The sequence below is a fragment of the Suncus etruscus genome, chromosome 4, assembly GCF_024139225.1.
Source record: "Suncus etruscus isolate mSunEtr1 chromosome 4, mSunEtr1.pri.cur, whole genome shotgun sequence".
NCBI classification, from domain to species: Eukaryota; Metazoa; Chordata; class Mammalia; order Eulipotyphla; family Soricidae; genus Suncus; species Suncus etruscus.
The window spans coordinates 11331965-11347509 of record NC_064851.1 but is presented as its reverse complement, the minus strand read 5'-3'; the positions used below and the strand labels follow the sequence as shown (position 1 = coordinate 11347509).

General features: G+C 49.1%; 1 protein-coding gene across 2 annotated transcripts in view; it reads right to left on the bottom strand.

Annotated features, from left to right (window-relative positions):
• Positions 1 to 648: 648 nt before the first annotated feature.
• PRMT8 (protein arginine methyltransferase 8) overlaps positions 649 to 15545 on the bottom strand; it is a 199807-nt gene continuing 184910 nt past the window's right edge. For both annotated transcript variants that reach the window (XM_049772056.1, XM_049772055.1), the window contains 3 exons: positions 13156 to 13306; positions 3779 to 3900; positions 649 to 1556 (listed from right to left, as the gene is read on the bottom strand). In XM_049772056.1, coding sequence (XP_049628013.1) covers positions 1473 to 1556; positions 3779 to 3900; positions 13156 to 13306 — 357 coding nt within the window. In that variant the 3' untranslated portion in view covers positions 649 to 1472. The remainder of the gene's footprint in view (positions 1557 to 3778; positions 3901 to 13155; positions 13307 to 15545) is intronic.

Sequence of the window (15545 nt, the reverse complement as noted above, 5' to 3'; positions counted from 1 at the left end):
GCGCTGCTGGACCCTGCCCCAAAGGAAAAAGAAACAAACAAACAAACAAATAAATAAATAAATAAATAAATAAAACAAGAATCTGCCGGCCCCGGGGAGATAGCACAGCGGTGTTTGCCTTGCAAGCAGCCGATCCAGGACCAAAGGTGGTTGGTTCGAATCCCGGTGTCCCATATGGTCCCCTGTGCCTGCCAGGAGCTATTTCTGAGCAGACAGCCAGAAGTAACCCCTGAGCACCGCCGGGTGTGGCCCCAAAACCAAAAAAACCAAAACAAGACAAAACAAGAATCTGCCCAGTTTCTGCCTGAGGCCTGGCACCACCTACTCAGACACCCCCAAATACCTTCTCCAGCCCCCCTACCACCGACAGAATGCCCGACCAAATTCCCCCATATCCAACCTTTGCCAACCTCCACATACCCACTGACACACCTGTGTACTCAGATCCTTCCCCTGGACCCCCTGCCAGTTCCAGGAACCGCCACCCCCAAATTCTTCCATCGTGGAAATGCTTCAGATCAAATCAACCTTCTTCTCTGTGGTCTCCTTTTTCCGGGAGAAAATCTGGCCTCCACATGGCCCAGTCCCCACAACTCTCCCATCCCCAGTTTCAGAAACAGCTCCCTGAAAATACAGGCAGCCCAGGGCTTGGCTCTCGTGTGCATTTATTGAGCACCCACGGGAGTTGCGTGGCACTATGCTCAGGGTTCAAGCCCCGGTCTTGTCGAAAGGAGCCCCGGGGCCACGCTACTGGGAAGAGGGGGGGGACATCTCATAGCTGTGTTAACATCTGGTAGAGGGTATGGGAAGGAGGGTTCGAACTAAACACAAAACGAATTCCTACTGGAAAGCAACAAAATCTCCTCCGAGGGTAAGAAGAGAGTCTACACACATGTCCGCACGCAACCCAGGAACGAACACGGACATGTGGCCCCCCCGGGGCCGTCTAAACATGCATGCACAGGCACCGCAGGCATGCGAGCGCCTCAACCGCACGGACAATCTGGCTTATGCTTATCCACAACACTATGCCTCCAGGTTCTATGAAGCAGTCTGTCCTAGGAGCCTGCAGCATGCAACACTTGGAAGATCCGGAGGTTGACAGTTAAGGGAAGGATGGGACGATGGAATACACGTGGACTTGGCCCTCTGCGAGGTGAGGAGGGCCTACATGATGCTCCCCCCCGACCCCCAATCCACCCCCAGCTGCAGCTGGAGCACTGGAGGTGGTGCTGCATCAGCAACCTTCATGAAGGACTCTCAGAGCAGAGCTGGGGGCTGCCGGATTGTGGGAGAGGAGGGTTGGTGCTCTCTGTCCAGTGGCAGGGCCCCCACAGGGAGCCCCGGGTATCCAGCAATCTTCCAGGGCAGAGTTCAGAGTCCTGAAAATGGTGATTCTCAAGGCCGCATGGCAGGTGGAGGGCAGAGTGGTCTGTGACCCCGCACACGCCATCTGCGGCATCCCACATGTGCTAACGCATCTTGTAGTCATTAGATACAGACGTTTCGCACAGCTGTCCCTTAAAATCCAAGTCTACTGTGAAGTCGAGGTCTCTCTGCAAAGCAAGAAGTGGGGGTAGGGGTGGGGAGGCGTTGTTAGTGTTCGAAAGGCAGAGGGTCTGGTCCCCTCCCTTCAGGGTGAGGGAAAAGCCCTCAAGACCCATTCTGGGGCTTCACAAACCTTCCCAACAGATGTTTTTTTTTTTTTTTATCTGCAATCTTAAGTTCTTTCTTTAGGCCAGATGGTTCATAGGTTGTCCAGGCACCTGTTAAGGCACATGTCTGGCCCAGATTCCATTCTTGGCACTGCATAGGGTTTCCTGGAATTTTCCTGGGAGTGATCCCTGAACACAGAGCCAAGAATAATCCCTGAACACAGCCAGTCATGCTCCCCCAAAGAAAAGACAAACTAAAGATGGAAACTCTCCTGGGAGAAAAACCCAGATGGGTGGTTTTGTCTCTGAGGGGAGGGGGCAACCCTTCAAGGCCACACAGGCTGCCTCATGTCTACAAAGAAAGAAGTAAGGGGTCCCCAGCCACCAGGCAGTGAAGACGTGAGAATCAGATATTTCAGGCAGGACGTCCCCCCCCCCCCCCACACACACAAAATGCCTTTCCCTAGCTCAGCTCCTGCAAAGAAGGAAAGCCCATGAAATATACTAAATTCTTTCCAGGGCACCCAGAGAAGACCCAGTGGAAGCCTCACATTTTGGGGTCTAAATGTTAAAGGTTGGGGGTGGTACGCAGTGAATCCAGTCCCAGCCCTCTGCAGGGCTTTGAATGTGTGGATATAATCCTTAGGCTCTTGGGGAGGGGGTCTCTGAAGTTTCTGGGCACTCTGTAGAGGTGCTGGGTTTTTTTTGTTTGTTTGTTTTTGGGTCACACCCAGTGGTGCTCAGGGGTTACTCCTAGCTCTATGCTCAGAAATCGCTCCTGGTAGGCTCAGGGGACCATATGGGATGCCAGACATCGAACCACCATTCATTCTGGATCAGCCACACTGCTGTACTATCACCCTAAAGCTGTATTATCTCTCTGGCCCAAGGGGCCCTGCTTTTCTTTCTTTCTTTTTTTTAATTATCTTTATTTAAACACTGTGATTACAAATATAATTGTAGTTGTATGATTACAGTCATGTAAAGAACACCCCCCTTCACCAGTGCAGGATTCCCACCACCAATTTCCCAGATCTACCTACTCCCCACCCCACCCACACCTGTACTCGAGACAGGCTTTCTTTTTCCCTCATTCATTCACATTGTTATGATAGTTTTCAATGTAGTTATTTCTCTAACTGCACTTATCATTCTATGTGGTGAGCTTCATGTCATTAGCTGCACCTACATGAGAAGATGGGGGGAAGTAAGGGTTGGGACTGAGGCAATAAAATATTGGAAATGAGCTTTGTAGGGCAGTATCAAGGTCACAATACAAGATGGATATTATGGATATATAAAATATATGCATACAATACTATCAATATGAAAACAAGGAGAAAAAATTTCCAGTGACTGTCCCAACATAAACCAGTGCTAGAACAGCCTGCCCTCCTCCCAGAGCACATTCCCATTAGTGTAGGGAGAGGTAGGGGGAAAGCCTGTTGACCCCTACAGAGCCCACCTAGACCGGCATCCAGAGAAGGCCTGAAGTCCAGGGGGGGAAAACCCTATATCTGGCAAGAGCTGGTCTCCAGAGTCAAGGAGAAAACTGGAAGCCAGATGTCTGCCCACCCTCCTCTCCATGCACCTCCCCCCTGGAGTATGGAGGGAGGGGGGAAGCCTGAGGACCACTAAGAGTCCACCTGAACCCACTTCTGGCCATCTGAGCTGGCACCCAGGGAAGGCCTGGAGTCAGGGGAAAGAGACAAGGACGGCTGGGGGCCTGCCAAGCCTCCCAGCACTCCCCAGGCTAGGGAGAAAGTCTCTGGTATGGGGCCTCCCCAGACCCTATACCTGGCAAGATCTGGTCTCCAGAATCAAAGAGGAAACTGGAAGCCAGATGTCTGGGCGCCCTGTTTTTCATTCCCCTTCTGCACATGCCCAGCAATCTTCCTCTCCTCCTTCCCAAGCGTTTGGTTTGTTGTTGTCGTTGTTGTTGTTTGGTGTTTATTTGGATGCTACACCTAACAGTATTCGGGGCTTACTCCTGACTGCACTCCAGGAATCACTCCTGGTGGTGCTTGAGGGACACTTTGGGATATCTGTTAATCAAACTCAGGTTGGCTGCAGGCAAGACAAATGCCCTCCCTGGTGTCCTATGACTTGGGCCCCAAACTTACCACATTTTTGGCATTTGGCTTCATGGAGATAGTCCCGTAGATTTCTTCCCCCCTCCGCACGGTGAGGTAATCTTCCAAGTAGAATACGGTCTGTTTCCAATGAGTGTAGGGTGCATCGGGGGCTGGGGAGACAGAGGAGCAGGAGAGGGTGAGAGAGAGAGAGAGAGAGAGAGAGAGAGAGAGAGAGAGAGAGAGAGAGAGAGAGAGAGAGAGAGAGAGAGAGAGAGAGAGGTCTCAGCATGGGTGAGGCTGGGATCCGGTAAATTTTCTCTAGGACTTGAACAGAATTGGGCACCACCTCTTCCAGACTACTTGGTGGGTCAGTGGCCTGGTCCTTGTGTGGGGTGCCAACCTGTACCCACCCACCCACAAAACCACCTATCAACCCAGAACCACCATCATCACCCCATCCACACACTCAGTCTTACATTCACCTTTTCCTGTCTTCAGGATTGCCACTCCCTCTCAGGTGTCAGGCAGGAAATAAGCCACCATGGAAAGTTCACAGTGAGGCCTACCTTGCCTCTCCCTATCAAGAGCCCCAACACAAAAGCACCTCAGAACCTTCAGAACTGTCCTGTGTGTGTCTCCTGTCCTCAGAGGAGTGAAGCCTGGTGTGCAGCAGACATTTGTAGAGTAGGCCACAATGTTTCCCCTCATGGAACAGCATTCAGACACACCACCACGTCCCTCAAGGATGCACATTCCACAAACAGCTTCTCTATCTGCTCTGAGAGAGTTGTCGGGGCCTTCCCAAGCACAATGGGGAAAATGAGGGGAGCGTATTTTATCCCATAGCCACTAGAGAATGTTACCCCCTTCATTTACCATCTAATCCCACACACCCCATCCTGGCCCATAATACAGTCTCTGGCCTCATGCAGAATCCAGCTTTCAAAACATGAGCCTTAGTAGTGGCTGAGGATATTCTGGAATATTCTTCCCTTCCGGTCTCTTATTCAGGATCCATCTCTGGTCCTCCTGTAAAGATCCTTTCAGGACCCTGAGTGAAAGTCCCTGTGGGCAAGGTAGATAGGGTGGGATACTTCCTGTCAAGGTGGAATAGTCTCTGTCTCATCAATTCTTTCTTTTCTGTGCACCCTACAAGGTGCCAGATGGGAGGATGGACCCTATCCAGCTTGTTTCCCATTGTATACTTGGGGTTCTCCCTGTATTGGTAGGCCTGGATAAATGACCTCAGCTCTAAGAGATCTTGCTTTTGTCCCACAGCTTAGATGGACCTGTGTGTAGGAGGTCATGCTAAGTAGAATTAATTGGGGTGAAAGGATAAACCCCACTCACATGTGGCCTACAGAGCAGAAAAGCAATGGAACAGACGGTAGCACATGACAGCTAGCTAGCTAGTGTAGTGGATGTTGACTACAGAACTGGGGTTACCAAGTTGGGAGAAGAGAGAAAGGAACCCACTAGAATTGACCTAAGGCTAGAGATAATAAGATCTTGAGCACTCTAGTGGTGGTGGAGAGACAATATGATTTATTATACACCACAGCATGAATAGAAACGCTCTTATAATGATGTTGCCTCAACTATAAATGATTATCATTATTGTATGTTTGTTTTTGGGTCACAACTGTCAGTGCTCAGGGGTTACTCCTGGCTCTATGCTCAGAAATTGCTCCTGGCAGGCTCAGGGGACCATATGGGATGCCAGAATTCGAACCATCAACCTTCTGCATGAAAGGCAAACGCCTTACCTCCATGCTATCTCTCCGGTCCCAACTATAAATTATTTTTAATATATTTTATATATTTTTGAGGGTGGTGAGTCACACCCAACAGGGTCAGGCTCTGTAGTCAGAGATCACTCCTGAAGGGCTCAAGTGTAGTGCCAGGGCTTGAACCGAGTCAGGCACAGGATAACTCTGTATTATCTCTCCAGCCCTTCAACTATAATTTTTCTACAACCCGTAAAGGAGACATGTTTTGACGTTTCTATCTCTACCTTGGTATTCAATGATGTTAGGGGGGGGTTGAAACCTATGTGGCTGTGGGTGAGGCATTATCGAGGAATTTGCTCTTAACCATCTTCAATTGCTCCATCATAATGTATGACTTAACCAATCTTTATTTTGCTGCTTAGGGCCAGAGCTAAGAAAGAGAAGACTTGGGGAGAATCAAAGTGACTTGAGGTGCATTCATGATTTCTTTCCAAGCTATCTTATGGAAAGATTGACACAAGGTCTTCGAGGCAACAGACTATAGTGACTGAGAATTACAGGAAGCAAATTTCTGAAGCCTCCAGGAAGATGGGGAACTGTCCCAAAGACTCACCACGAAGGAAGCTTTTTCAGGCAGAATCAGCCCAGGCAGCCTCCAAGATATTTGAACCCCCAACTCCATTTTTTATGCTAGAGAAGGCTCTCTCATTGCCCTTTCCAAGAAGTTGGCTTGATCAAATGTCAGTGCTTTGGACTGAGGTTTGAGTAAACTTCCGTGAATGCCTTGGAGAAATCAATATAACCTCAAAGCCAGAAAGAGCAAGAACAGTTGGAGCTGGTGAAAGGGGCAGAAGGAGGCTCATGTATGGGTGACCTGTGCCTCTTGGATCCTGGATTCAGAGACATGCAGTCATCCTGACCTGGGCATTCTGCTGTCTGTAGGCCAAGTTTACCTGCAAGTAGCAGTGCCTGGGCCAACTGTGTCTAAAGAAACTACTGAAAGACACTTGCTCATGGGTGCATGTGACCAGAAGCCTGTTCTTTCCCACTTCCACCTGCAGCATTTCAGATAAGTGTCACCCATTCGTAAAGAACTTCTGGTCAGGAGAAGCAGCTTCTTCCATTCCCTAATCAGGCACCTAATGCAGTCTCAATGACTTCTCCATCTTGGACATGCTGCCTTCCATCTCCAATGGTTGTGCCACTCCCCAAACACATCAGCCTTGAGATCGGAGAAAAGTAATCTTCTACACATTGATATCAAGAACAAAATTTTAAGTGCATCACACACACACACACACACACACACACACACACACACACACACACACACGTATCTCATTGTCGTGATGGATATGTCAATGATTAGGTTGAATCCAAGTTCTTCACTGGATTCAGAGAAGTGAAGTGTTTGAATTCAGTTCCCAAAGATTTGAATTAGTAAATTCTGGGGGTGAAGGAGAGGGAACTGCAGAGTTGATTGGCCAAGGGCATAAACAGTCTGAGACCAGCCTTGGGAAGTCTCAAAATGGATCCAGTCTGTGGAAAGGATATTGCAATAGGCAACAACACACCACCTTTCTTCATGCTCATTTTTCCAGTGGCCCAATAGGCCGGGAATTCCTGAAATTTCATACTTTTTAATCACTATAAATTTCTAATTATATTCATAATAAAACCTATCAATTTTGATTGGTTTTGATTTTGGGTTATTTGGGGGCTTCATCTGGCTGTGATCAGGGTTCACTCCTGGCGCTGCCCCAGGGATCACTCCTGGCAATGCTCAAGGCACATATGTGATACCAAGGGTTGAATTTGGTATTGAATCCAGTCACATACAAGATAAGCCTAAGTGTCTTACTTACTATATGTACTCTCCAGTCTGCTTACCAGCTTAAAATAAAATTAAGACACTTTTTTGACCCAAGAAAATAGTTCTGAGCCGCAGGAGAGGGACTACCAGGCAGTTTCACATACCAGGAGTGCAAGGTCATAAAAACAAGTCACTAAGATCAACTTAATGTGGAACTTACTGATGCCTCTGAACCAGGACTCAGAGCCAGACCATTTTCTATTCACTCCAGAGCAGTGGTCCTCAAACTATGGCCTTCGGGCCACATATTGTATTTGTATCTGTTTTGTTTCTTCAAAGCAAAATAAGATATATGCAGTGTGCATAAGAATTCGCTCATAAGTTTTGTTTTTACTATAGTCAGACCCTCCAATGGTCTGAGGGACAGTGAACTGGCCCCCTGTTTAAAAAGTTTGAGGACCCCTGCCCCAGAGCCTTTCCAGTCAGTCAGTATCCAACAGTTTTCCGGGGGCCATTCCCAGTTCCAGACCCACCCACCATGGCTACATTGGGGTGCAGGGCTGTGAGGAGTTGAGGGGCAGCAGAGATTAAAACTTGAAGCCCTGAGACTCCACACCCACTAGCCACATCTTCAGGCTCCCTCTGCATCAAAAAGATGCCAGGGCTATGAACAGGGCTCACTTCCAAGCTGTACAATACACTATATACTTGACATAGGGTCCCCCCAGAGTCAGCTACGGCTGCATGGAAATGGGGAATCCAGCTGGAGGTCACAGAGAGGGGTCTGCAGACAGCAAGCTGCACTCTGTGGGCTGTTCAAAATTAGATGAGACCAAGCAAGGCCTGGAAAAGTTTTTGGGAAAATAACAAGGAATCATAACATAAAAATTCTTCACAGGGTTTCTCCTAGAAGCAACAGAGAGAGGTGGACTATAATCCAAGAAATCACAAGGTATCCAAACCACCCTGGCTATGACCCCAACCCCCAAAAAAGCATAGCTTTGATTTTACACTACAGTTATGTAAGGTGCCACTGTGGAGGGAGACTCGGTGAAGCACTCTAGATAAATATATTATTGTTGTTGATTTATTTGGAGGCCACACCTGGCTGTGCTCAGGGCTTACTCCTGGTACTGGGCATAGGGATCATTTCTGTAGGGACTTGGGGGACCCTATGGAGTGCCAGGGGTCAATCTGTGGCATGGCCGGGGCCTACAAGAAGAAGCAAGGGAATTGCCCCCTTCCATAGTAAATTTTAGGGGGATATGATGTCACAATGGATGTGGTTACTTGCGTTAATTAAACCTGCTATCTACTCATAATGCATTCCCAGCTAACAATATATATAAATCCATAATATTTCACTAGCAAGGAATCGCTTGACATTCTAATAATAACTTGACCCTGATGCCGTGTTGCTATTAATGTTCCATTTAAAAGCAGTCAGCCACACATTACCGAGGTGGGTGGAGAGCTTTTAGGACGTCACTGCGTTGCTGAATCAATCATTGTAGAGTGACCATGCATGAGGTAATGGTGATAGAAGGGCATGAATTGAGCAGTTGGGACACAGGACAGGGCCTGTCCCGGGTTGGATTCCTAACATGATAAGGTCCCTCCAGGAGGTTCAGTGTTGGAAACTTCTAGCACTATGGGAATCTGCAGGGGTCCAACTTCAAGATGGCATTCTCAGCCCCTTGGATTGAACCAATGGCCAAGAATCTCTGGTAGGGCATTGAGGTTTCCTTTTATCTCAAATAAAATCAGCAAGAGATAAAGGTTAATGGGTGGTTTTCTTTACATGACTGAAACCCAAACACAATCATGTATGTAATTAAGGTGTTTAAATAAATTTAAAAAAATAGAAAAAAAAGTTGTAGATAGTTGAACTTCAGTCGTACAATATTCCAACACCCAGTGTTCATCTCTTACCACCAATGTCCCCAGTTATCCTCCTGTTCCCCCTTCCCCACTCCTGTGTTCATGAGATACTTTCCCTCCCCTCCTCCTTTTTTCCTTTTAGGCATCATAGTTTAAAATATTGTTTCTAAAGGGGTATCAGGCATATCATTTTACTTCCTTTCAATGCCTAATTCTAAGTCCAGAGTGATTATTTCCAACTACCATTGTCACACAGGGGTCACTTCTCTGTCCTAACTTCATTTCCTCCCAATTAATTCTATTGTCTTTGGTTATTATTCTCTTCCTGTGGTTTTGCTTTTTTGGATATTCTGCAAATAGGCATAGTCATTTTATGTTTACTTGAGCATTGCTTGGTAGCCCCTAGTAAAAATGTTACTGAAGCCTGGGAAATAGCCTGGAGCACATGCCTCTCATGTGGGGCCCCAGGAATCACAAGGTCTCCAAACTACCCTGGCGGTGAACCCCAAAAAAGCAGAACTTTGATTTTGTACTACAGTTATGCAAGGTGCCACCATGGAGAGTCTCAGTGAAGCACTCTAGATATATATATATATATATATATATATAATATATATATATATATATATATATATATATATATATATATATATTAGTATTGTTGTTTTATTTGGGGGCCACACCTGGCTGTGTTCAGGGCTTACTCCTGGCTCTGGGCTCAGGTATCATTTCTGGAGGGACTTGGGGAACTCTATGGGGTGCCAGGGTCAGTCTGGGGAGGGGTGACAAGAATAGAGATGGAGCCATCACCATGAAGCATGATCCAGTCCTAGCTCAGGGCTCAGGCCGCCCAGAAGTGCTGCAGGGCATCTGAAGGAAGTGAATCAGCCTTCTCTGTGGAGGGAGTCAAGCTAGGGGACAGGAAGTGGACCCCACTGTTCATCCCTGCTGTCTCTGCACTGGGCTCTCTGCTGACCTCTTAGGGAGAAGAAACCTTAGCTGACCCCTGGGGCAGGAAAGGGGGAAGCCAGGACCTGTCTGCAGAGGCTGCTGGCCTTCGAGTTCTCTTGAGGAACCCTACAAGCTTATGTTCTTCTTATCCTTCAAACTACTCTCTGGCTCTCCTGGCTGCTACAGCCCTCTGAGAGGAACCCTCTCCTGCTGTCCCTCCAGAGGCCACAGCATCAGTAAGACCCAGATCGGGGCTCTCTGACTTTTCCCAAAATGAGAGCAGGAGCTGCTGCCAGATTAATGGCGACCAGTAGGCCGTGATCTGGCCTTTGTGGGAGATCAGGTTACTGGCTCCGTTCATAAGTCAAGAGAATCAGAAGGTGTAGAATGGGACCCACAAGTACACGGAGCTAAAAACCCAACACACAGACCTTCTTTCTAATGCCATTCCCCATACATGACCAATGCATCACCATTTCCTAGCAAGCAGCACTTCAGAGAGATCAGTCAGCCACTTCCTTGAGCTCAGCACAGCTAGGAGGGCCAGGGATGCAGAGATGCTTGGGCCCCGATCCCACCTGGGGGTTCCCCTGAGAAGCAAAGATAACTGACTAGGGGTTTCCACACTTAACACTGAAATCCCATGTGGTTGTTTCCAAAAGAGGGTGTCGGTGAAGTGGGGAGGGATCTGTCAAAGACAGAGCTCACGGTCCTAAAGAAAACGTAGTAGTAGATGGTGACAGAGTTTGAAGCAACCTGGTTTTTGGTTTTGAAAGGTGTGATTTTTGTGCTTGAACTACAGTTATGTAAGATGCCACCAAGGGGTGTGTGTGTGTGTGTGTGTGTGTGTGTGTGTGTGTGTGTGTTAGAGAGGATGTGAAAGAGTGCACCGAGCTCTAGATACTATTTTTGTGGCTTCCTGGAAGCCTCCAATTATTTTCAAGTACAAAGCAAAAGGAAAGGTGTGCATAGCTCCATGTATGCTCTGCTCTGACCACTGCAGAAGGGGAAGTGGATCAGAGTAGTACAGGGTTCATGAGGCCAAGCCGGGGCCATTTGGGGGACATACCTGTCCTCCATAGTATTCCTCTTGGTGGCGTAAAATGGCCCCAGGAGAGACAAAAGCCTGCGGGTTGGGGAGTCCTGGGAAGACAGCTCTGCTTGACCCAAGAAGGAAAGAGGGGTTGTGACCAGAAGTAGGCTGGAAATTACCGTGAGGATGGGGGAACGGCATAACTGTTCCCCTACTCCCCAACTCCAGTCTGAACCCTGCACACCTCAGAATGCAGCTGTCTTTGGGGGAAACCACCATCTTTAAGTGATGAAGTGAAAAGTGGGTCCTCTGGAGAGTGGGTGTCCTGCTAGAAGGAAGAGGCCAGTGGGGCTGGACATGGGACATGGTGAAGGCACAGGCCTTGTGGGCATTTAGATCCCCAACCCCACATGGCCTCGCTCCAAAAAGGAAACCCTGTGGGGTAATCTGGGTAGCCCCTGCACTGCAGAATCTGAACAGCACTGCATGTTCCAGCCCCCACATCGAACCATAGGCAGAGACAGTAAAAATCCCTAAGAAGGGGACCGGAGAGATAGCATGGAGGTAAGGCATTTGCCTTCCATGCAGAAGAATGGTGGTTTGAATATCGGCATCCCATATGGTCCCTCGAGCCTACCAGGAGCAATTTCTGAGTGTAGAGCCAAGAGTAACCCCTGAGCACTGCTGGGTGTGATCCCCCCCAAAAAATTCCTAAGAGGGGTGACTATTCCTCCTGAGCACTGTTTAGGAGATCTAACCCCCAACATTTAGAGGAAGAGGATATAAGACAAGAGGTTGCACTGGGCACTAAGGAAGAGGTCACATGAGGGCACAGTGGGATAAGAGGGTTGAGAGAGGCCAGGGCAGAGGGCCCATGGCAGCCCAGGAGAGTGAGCAGTGGATTCCTGGGGGAAGCTCATTGAGGAGTGACCAGTGGGAGCATGGGAGGTGATAATTGCCTCTGATAGATGCCAGGACTCTAGGGGTGACTGTCCCTCATATGCCCGGGGTAGGGGGGGGAAACCTGAGCTGACAGAGGTGGGCATAGGCTGAGGGAATAGCAACAGTTCAGAGACTCTGGATCCCTTTTGCAGTTCAGCAAACCCCCAAGATCCACTCGCAATGGGGCCATGTGTGAGGGACAGTGAGGAGACAGGGTGTGAGGTGTTGTAGCCAGGACAAAGGAGGGAGTGTTAAGAATTGAGGCTGGTTGATAGAAAAATAACACACTGTCAGGTGTTTGCCTTGCACACAGCCTACTTGGGATGGACCCACATCTGATCCTTCGCATCCCAAATGGTCTCCTGAGCCAGTCAGGAGTGATTTCTGAGTGCAGAGCCGGATGTGGCCCCAAAACTAAAATAAAAAATAAAATAAAAGACTGAGGCTGGAGAAGTAAACAGAGACTCAGGTTCTGGATCTCCTACCACTAAAGTAAGGGGGGGGGATTGGGATGAAGGAAAGATTGGGCAAAATGAACAAAGAAAGGAGTGGCAGTCCGAGCGATAGTCCAGTGGATAAGAAACTTAATTAACTTGTACACTGCAACCCAGGTTCCATTCCTGGCACCTCATTTGGTCCCCTGAGTTCTTCCAGGAGTAATCACTAAGTGCAGAGCTAGGAGGAAGCCCTAAGCATTGCCAAGTGTGGCCCCTAAAAGAAAAAGAAAGGGGGCTCAGGCATTGTGGGGTTTTGCGAGAAATACCAGAGAGAGAGAGAGAGATAGACAGCGAGAGAGAGCGAGCGCACCTTTCTGCCCCCCCCCCCCATACACATTGTTGGCATGGGCGAACCAACATCTGCAGGGCTTTCCAGGGCCCTGTCCCTCTCTTCAGTCACGTGCTTGCTTAAAATTGTGAAGTTTGGGGGGCCTGGGGTTCTCTCCCAAGGTGGAAGGAGGCTCGAATCATAAACAAGTCTCTTCACTTCACCCCCTCCCCATGTCCATCTGTGTCCCTTCCTGCCACACTCCAGTTTGGTGCAGGTGTGAGGGCATCCTCCTCCCCGCTCAGCTCACCTGTAGAAAAACCCATTTTCTTGTGGCACTTGGTAAATTCGATATTGAAGTAGGTGACCAGGGCATGCACGTAGTCATTGCGCTGGATCTGCAGGCAGAAGGCAGACGTAAAGGACAGCTCCTCTGTCTTCACTGTGTAGATATCCACCTCCTGCAGCCAGAAAATAGGGTGAACTGAGCATCTCTGGAACCTCATACACTCCCCTCGCCTCCTTCCTGACTCCCAGCCCTTCTGAGCAAAGCAAGCTCTGGAGCCCCAGAGGAATGAGCGTGAGAGCTACACAGGAGACAACCCCCTCACCCAGACCACATCTTTCCAAGGGTAGCACAGTGCAACCAAGTGCATTCAGGCAGCCTGTGCCATGGACCCTGATATGTAGCATTTGGGGGGCTGGGGCACTGGAGGGGTCCACCCAGATTCTTGCTTGATTGAGTCCCTTCAGAGAGGTATGAGAGACCTGGCTTGTGTCTGGGTGGTCAGGGGCCCCAGCAAAAAGAAAAGCATACAAGATGAAACCTCAAAACACCAAGAGGCTACAAGTGGCTTCTAGGAGGAGAAGCCAAGCTTAGGACCAAACTGCAAGCCCGGATGGTGGCGGTGGTGGTGGTGGTGGCAGGGTGGGATCGAGTATTTGTAACACTCCTAAATGGTTCTCTGTTTCACAGCAAGAACAGAAAGAGGGGACAGTGGGTAAAACCTTCACCTACCTACCTTCGATCTCTGCCACCCTCATCTGGTTCCCAGAGCCCTGCCAGGAGTGATTGATTCTTGAGCACAGAACCAGGAGTAAGCCCTGAGCACTGCCAGGTATGGGCCCCAAGCAAACATAAACACCAATAAATAGATGCAAATAATAAGCTCAAATTTGGGGGGGTATTAGGCTGGACAATGGCCAAGAAGGAATGACACCCATTGGTGTCCTAGAGCTTCCCTTGGGAAGGGCTAGAGCAGCAGGCAATGCAGATGTGGGAAATGGTACTGTCGTCTGCCTGGGAGGACTCAGATAGGGTACAGGGTGAGGGGGGCTGGGTGCTGGACTTTCTGAGAAATCTAGAGGCATCCGGACAGACATTGGAAAAATATGTCCCTCTTGGGGGCAGGCAGCAGGCACCTCATTGCGGAAGATTCTGGAAGGGCCAGATCATCATCTGCATGCCCAGGATGGGGCCTGGGGAGTGCTCCTGAGACACAGAAGGAGAAATGTGGGGACCAAAGTTGCAATAGAAAGAACAGCGATATGGGGCCTGAATGATAGCACAATGGTAGGGTGTTTGTCTTGCATGGGGCCAACCTGGGACAGATCCAGGTTCAATCCCTGGCATCCCATATGGTCCCCAGAGCCTGCTAGGGCCAATTTGTGAGCACAGAGCCAGGAGTAACCTCTAAGTGCTGCCAGGTGTGGACCCAAATAAATGTTTAAAAATAAAGAAAATAAAGCTAGTGAAATGGTGCAAAGGTTAAGCACTTGGTTCAAGTCCTGGCACTGCATCTGGTCCCCTGAGTGTCTGAGTCTCATGGGTGGCTCCTGGGTTCAGAATCACACGTGGCTCCTAAATAATCTTGGGTGTGCCCCCCACAAAATGAGAGAGCAACAATAGAGGTGCTGGGTCCTTCGAGAAAGAAGTTAGACACAGTTCTGGCTAAGTGACAGAAACAGAGGGCCCCTGTTGGCTCAAGGACTGCCCTCGGCAGACCCCAAGTCTCCAGAAGGCAGAACCAGTTACCCTGATTCTCTAAAGCCCAGACCCTTTCCCTGGAGGGTTCTTTCTGCAGCAGCAGTGGTACCCCATGAACCCTGGTAAAGCCCAGGTCTGGCATCGGGTGACCCCCATAAGTCGAGGGGTGTCCTGAGAATCGGGTCCTTCTCCAGAGGCAACACCCATCCCCCCTGTCAGTGTTCTTCCACTGCTAGGTAATGTCATGGAGGGCTGTGTCAGAGCATCTGTCTGGTCCAAATAGAGCCTGAATTATAATAAAGTGTCGCCCTCCACGTTAATAGCAATGGAAATAGCAATTAAGTCTGTGAAGGAGGGCAAATGTTTTCCCAACACGCTCGGCAAGGCGGCGTGAACGAACGTGGTTGCTTAGCACATTAGCGAGAGCAGCCTGCTGACTCCTGACGGCAGAGAAAACCAGCCCAGATGCCTCGTTCTGTTCTCAGGGACACAGGGAGAGAGAGAGAGAAAGGTCACAACACTTGCTGGCTGGGAGCCGGGGAGGGTAGGCTGGCACGCAAAACAATTCTGGCACTGCTCTCTGGTTCATCCTGGATTTAGTCTGGAAGCGCTGGCCCTAGCTACATTTGGGGTTAATCAAAAGGGAGACACTTGAATTTCCTGGCAAGGAGGGGACAGAAGAAGGAGAGAGACTGGGTGAAGCCTTGGGCTGG